The following is a 6,000-nucleotide window of genomic DNA, read 5'->3' on the forward strand; positions in this document are numbered from 1 at the left end:
TAAAGCAGTAGCAGCTTTTAACCACGCTTAGACAGAGGAGATTCCGTAAAAAATCTAATTCCACAGGAATTTGAGCAATTGAAAGTGTGAAATATGATTTTGCACATTTACGTACATTTCAGCAAAATGCCTGGTTTGGGTGACATCTGATAGAAACTTACATCTTGTGATCCTACATACATGTAGAAGATATCGTTTTCGAATTTTACAGATTATACATCATACATCATCTCTTGAGCCACCTGAAGGCTTTCCCTCCATGCTGTTCAAATGGCTCTCCGCCTCTTCTCGCCTGTGATGCAGTGTGAAGTGTAGGCTTTGTACAGAGACTGCCCTACAAAACATCTGCACCCTCCTTTTACAGGTAAGCACCTTCCATCCTTCCATCTTTGCTTGTTGCAGTCATTAACTCGGGCCTCATACATCTCCCTCTTCCATTTATATGCCTCCTCCATTTGATCCTCATAGAGCACAGTAAACTCCAGCATGACGGCATCTTTTGTCTTCTCAGAGACCAAGACAATATTAGGTCTGACAGTGGTTTTCACTATGTCTTGAGGTCGCTTGAGTTGCCTGCTCACATTCACAAGCAGCTGCCAATCCTGCAGTGTTGATGAGCCCTGATATAGCATGACATTTTTCTACGCGTCTCTCCTGCTTTGATGAAGCTGATATTGTGCTTCACTGGTTTGGATGTAAATGGCGATGGCACTGAACATGCTCTCTGTGATGGTCTTCAGCACCTTGTTATGCTGTCTGTATCAAGAGCCAAGAGCTTTTGGGCAGCAACTAAAGATATGCCCGAAGCTGCCTTTGCTCTGGCAAAGTGACCATGCCTGAGTGTGCTCCAAGTCCCAGCTATGAAGGTTAGAAGGGCTGCGTAGGACATTGTAGACTGTATGGAACAAGAACGTGACGTGGTGTGGCTCTACCTGCTAGAGATCACGACACAAAATCTTTCTCTGCTACTTTGCCTTTACCATTTTGTCTAGGTGCCTTGCTGTTTAATCCCCCACTTCTCTGCTGGAACTCTCCTCGTTCTGGACAAGTGCTGCCTTTCCTTCACCTTTGCCTTGTCATATTGAAGGCTTGGGTTAGTTCCTACAAGGAATCAATAGTGTAGCAGTGACTGCCTGCTCTACGGCAGCCGTAGCTTGTGACTTCCTAATGGTATTCACGGCTCCTAAAAACATTTGGACCTTTTAAACTACAGCACCACTCTTGGAAGCCAGACCTTCAATTGCTCCTTTGTGGATTCAGGGAGAACTTAAGCTTGCATGTGTATGGATGGAGGGTGATGTTGCTCTCAGGTAATAGCGACTGACTCTCCTTTACAGGTTTATATTGTGGTAATAGGGCTGGACGATTATGGCAAAAATAATAATCATGATTATGTTTGATTGATATTTAAATCACGATTAAAAACACAATTATTCATTAATTTGAAAACATGAGTATTTATTGTACCATTAAACCTCAACTTACAATATAATTTAAAAGAACAGCTTTAAATAAGAAATGATAAAACGACAACAAGTAAAATAATAGTAAAAACCATAAAATAAAATAACAAAAACAATACAAAGGAACAATAGAGATCAGTTTTTCCGTTTAAATTTTATTGAATTACGATTTTTGTACTTTTTATATTTACCGTACAGCGTGTGCTATTTGTGCAATTAATAAAATGTTCATTATTTAAATGCAAAAATCCTCATTTATTGTTGCAATACATCTTTGGACAATCTTGACTCGTATTTTCAGTCAAGTCATAATAATTGTCTAAATGTATCAAGAAGTGTTTTAAGTACGGTACTTTTTGAAAAGTTTATTTTGTTAGCGCAGTCTGACCGGATGTTGAGCACAGCGCTGTTATTGTGAATGGGGGAAGTGTTCTGCTGTTTTGAGCTTGATGACGATTTGAGGCTGTTTAAAAAAAAAAGAAAAGGTGAGCGAAAGCCTTTTAAGCGACTGCTGTCCTGTTTGTACATTGATCTTACGTCGATGATGTCGTTCACAACAACACAACCAGATGAAATGTGTTGTGGGTGTATGGATTGTTCTTGCTAGCTTTAGCTTTGTAGTTTAGTTGCTGTTTCAAGTGGCCGTCTCGACACAGGCCGGTTCACCCCGGATTTCCACTGGATGCGTAACGGCATTAAAACGTTGCTTCCACGGAACTGCGCCGCCATCTGCCATTCTGCAATCCCCACCGTCCTTCTGTTGTTGCTCCGCCGTGCAGCAAAATAGCGCTGACTTTTGCGGGATCTTGCGAATCCGCGCGTAATCACGCGATGAGGGGTTTGTAGTAAAGCGAACACAAACTGTTTATTCTGTCCTTCCAGAGGAGCAGAAGCAAATTAAGTCAGTCCTGCTATTCAAGATACGTAGCGGCTGCTCAACTGCAAAGTGGCACTGACTTGAATGGACTTGGACTGGACTGTAAAAGACAACAGTTTTGCCTTGCAGAGCAACTACTTTTTTTTTTTTTTTAACAAGCCACAACACAACAGTAACATAGCATATCCCTGGCGAACGTTGTACACACACACACACACACACACACACACACACACACACACACACACACACACACACACACACACACACACACACACACACACACACACACACACACACACACACACACACACACACACACACACACACATCTTATTTAACACTCACAAACCACTCCCCTGCTTTCACCGAGTGTGGGCCATTCAAATAAATTCAAGTTATACTGTACATATTTATCACAACCTGTCCTGCATGGAAATTGGTCAAAAGATATGTTGCAAAATTATCTCTGCATGAAGTAATTTGGCGCAATGCTAAAAAAAAGAGAACAGTGCTGATAAAATAGGATGAAAATTGTTGTCGACATACGTACGTACATACATTACAACGTACTCCTTTGCAGTAACACATTCTATTTCAGTTTGTCTTACCCCACAGGTTCCCCAGCAGGGTGTCCAATTTGAAGCCAGTAAAGTTTGCCGTAGTCGGGCCCGTTCCATTTACCACTAGGTCTGATGTGGCAGAACCAGGTAGGATGATGGTGCGAGGACGTACTGCAAAGAAGCTGATGAAGATGGTGCCGAGGACAAAGATGACCACCAGGAAGATAAGGAACGTGGCCTTGGCATAGATGTGAGCACCGACCAGGCACACAAGCAAACAGAGCAGGGCGATAGCTGTGGCGTAAAGAAGAGACCACCAGTAGCCTGATGGCAGGACTTGGTGTGAAGATGCTGCCAGTGACCCATCTAAGGAAAGATCACATGAGAAACGTCGTAATTGAACTTTGACTCATTGTCATACTTACCGTTAATGTATTATAATCACCTAATATGAGCATCATTGTTCAGCAAATATTGTATTGAGAGTTTGTGAACGCTGAATGATGGCATGATTACATTCCTGAAGAAAATCTTAAAAATGGGGCAAAAACTGACGAATATGCATTTTTTTGTGCTAATTGATTCCAACAACATTGTAAGACCATCAAAATGCAAAAAAGAAAAAACAGGAGCAGGAGACTAACAATGAAGAGTCTGCAATTTATTGAATAGTGGATTTAAATTTAAAGGCTAAAGATGACCACCAGTGTTATGGGGCGGCATGGCGTAGTGGGTAGAGCAACCGTGCCAGAAACCTGAGGGTTGCAGGTTCGCTCCCCGCCTCTTACCATCCAAAAAAAATCAAAAATCGCTGCCGTTGTGACCTTGGCCGGGACACTTAACCCCAGCCACTCACACCGGTAAATTGAATGATGAATGATAGGTGGTGGTCGGAGGGGCCGTTGGCGCAAATTGCAGCCACGCTTCCGTCAGTCTACCCCAGGGCAGCTGTGGCTATGAAAGTAGCTTACCACCACCAGGTGTGAATGAATGATGGGTTCTACATGTAAAGCGACTTTGGGTACTTAGAAAAGCGCTATAAAAATCCCAGGTATTATTATTATTATTAAAGGCTGTCATCGTTATGTCTGATGGCACAAGCAAGGCCTCTTGCAATGTGCCATTGCAGACAAAGTTGGACACAGAAAGACCTGGGTGTTACATTTCGTAAAATATTCTGAAGATATTGGTCAAGGGTGGGACTCCCTAAAAAAATTGCTGGTAGATCTAACGGGTTTGTCTGTGAAGACATAGGCTGATGCGCAGCTCAACCCAAATTAAGGCTCGTACTGATGCTGATTGCAGCCCAATAAGACGGCATCTGAGTAGGGCCTAAAGATGGAGCTTGTGGTTGTAAAGTGTCATACATTGGCGATGTATAACACTCATCATCGATGCAATTACACAGTTTGGAAAAATTGCAAAATTGTCCTGATAAAAGACCCAGGAAACACTGTACAGACTATGGCCAGATGACTTCAAGGACAAACCTGTCGGAACCTCTGGTTTAGCCTAGGTACATTTCTTTGGGTCCACCACTTCACTTTTTTGTCCCATAATCCAACCACAGCAGCAATTGGTTAAAAAAAAGCCAATACCAGACATTCTTTGTCATAAACTTTTGACAGCTGATGAGAGAAGTCTGTTCAAGTCTTACAGAAAAGTTTCTATTTCTTGTCTTGTTTTTTTTGTTGCATTTTGATGCTGCCCATATATTCTGCTTACAATCTTACACTTTTCTTTTTTTTACCGGTTGATTGTGTATTCCAGTATCTAACATTTAAATGAGAAATGCTGACATTTTCCAACCTTTGATGACAGAACTAGACCAATTATGGCAAAACTTACCCTCTGGCACACCAAAGGTGGCAACAACGGCTTCGACCAAACCCAGGACATAAAAAGCACAAGCACACACATTAGCCAAGAAAAACATGATTCCAATACTGCCTCCGAATTCTGGACCCAACGCTCTGCTGATCATGTCTGAGCAATATTAAGGAAAGGCTGCATGAGACAATGTAAAATCTATTTTAAAACTTGCTTATTGACAGAGACAAAGTCAGGGGTCTCTTCTGCTGTCTAGTCAAGAGTAAGTTGACCATCATTTACCAGATATGGCTCTTCCTAACATTGTCAATGAACATTAAATGTGTAATATTGTATGCCTTACCTAAAAACAGACACAATCAAAAGCTGACAAGCACTGTAAGATAACTTTTACATATTGATACCTTTGACTAAGGGGTACAGATATGTGAAATAGAATGGAAATATGATATGCCACTTAAGTAACTTCTGCTTTGGTTATTTCTGTGTTTTAATACTTTCTCAGGACATTAATTCCTCTTTACTAATATAAGATAGAAGATAAAATACAACAAAAAAACACCAACATCGGTATTATTGAGAGGACAGACAGTCAAGTGTATGTGTCACATAACAGCATAAATCTGTAGGTGGATACAGTAGGCCCCCCCAGCATCCAGGGCGCCATTAGTGGAGATGGCACACACCGACAGCACAGTCATGCAGATTATGAAGTAGGCCACAATGAACATGGTAATTGCTTGATACAGTCCAGACTGGCCAACCAAGAAACCTGTAGACAAAGCATAGCATGCAAAATTTTATAATTGGGGCCTCAAGTCTGTCAGAGAATAAGAAGACGCAGCAGGAGGGATCAATGATGCCAACTTAGCGACTTTGTCACCATATTTAGTGAGTATTTAGGCCCCTCTAGATACTATTTTTTCCACAAGTGATGAGCAACAAATCTACAGCCTTTTTATGAACTAATTGGAGACTTTTAGTAGACTAAAAAGCACCCATCGCTCTTCTCAACAAGCAGCAGCTGCTGCTGTGGGGCTGGTTCTCCTGCTGCTGTGGGGCTGGTTCTCCCCTCCCCCTGATCCAAAAGCACTCACACTGCAACATTGAAAATACGACAAAAATAAGTGACAGAAGAATAGGGATGATGTTTGATAAGAAATTATCGAGTTCGAGCCTATTATCGAATCCTCTTATCGAACCGATTCCTTATTGTTCTCTTATCGAGTCCAATAGGTTGTTGTATATGGAAAAAAACACACAATAT

At 41.6% G+C, this 6,000-nt stretch overlaps 1 protein-coding gene across 1 annotated transcript in view; it reads right to left on the bottom strand.

The window, feature by feature from the left end:
* The window catches only part of LOC133663453 (solute carrier family 12 member 9-like), a 137,479-nt gene that overhangs the window by 122,426 nt on the left and 9,053 nt on the right, over nt 1-6,000 (bottom strand). The window contains exons 2-4 of the mRNA XM_062067927.1: nt 5,371-5,505; nt 4,752-4,889; nt 2,952-3,269 (exon numbers count right to left, since the gene is read on the bottom strand). Coding sequence (XP_061923911.1) covers nt 2,952-3,269; nt 4,752-4,889; nt 5,371-5,505 — 591 coding nt within the window. The remainder of the gene's footprint in view (nt 1-2,951; nt 3,270-4,751; nt 4,890-5,370; nt 5,506-6,000) is intronic.

The sequence above is a fragment of the Entelurus aequoreus genome, linkage group LG13 (genome assembly GCF_033978785.1).
Source record: "Entelurus aequoreus isolate RoL-2023_Sb linkage group LG13, RoL_Eaeq_v1.1, whole genome shotgun sequence".
Classification (NCBI taxonomy): domain Eukaryota; kingdom Metazoa; phylum Chordata; class Actinopteri; order Syngnathiformes; family Syngnathidae; genus Entelurus; species Entelurus aequoreus.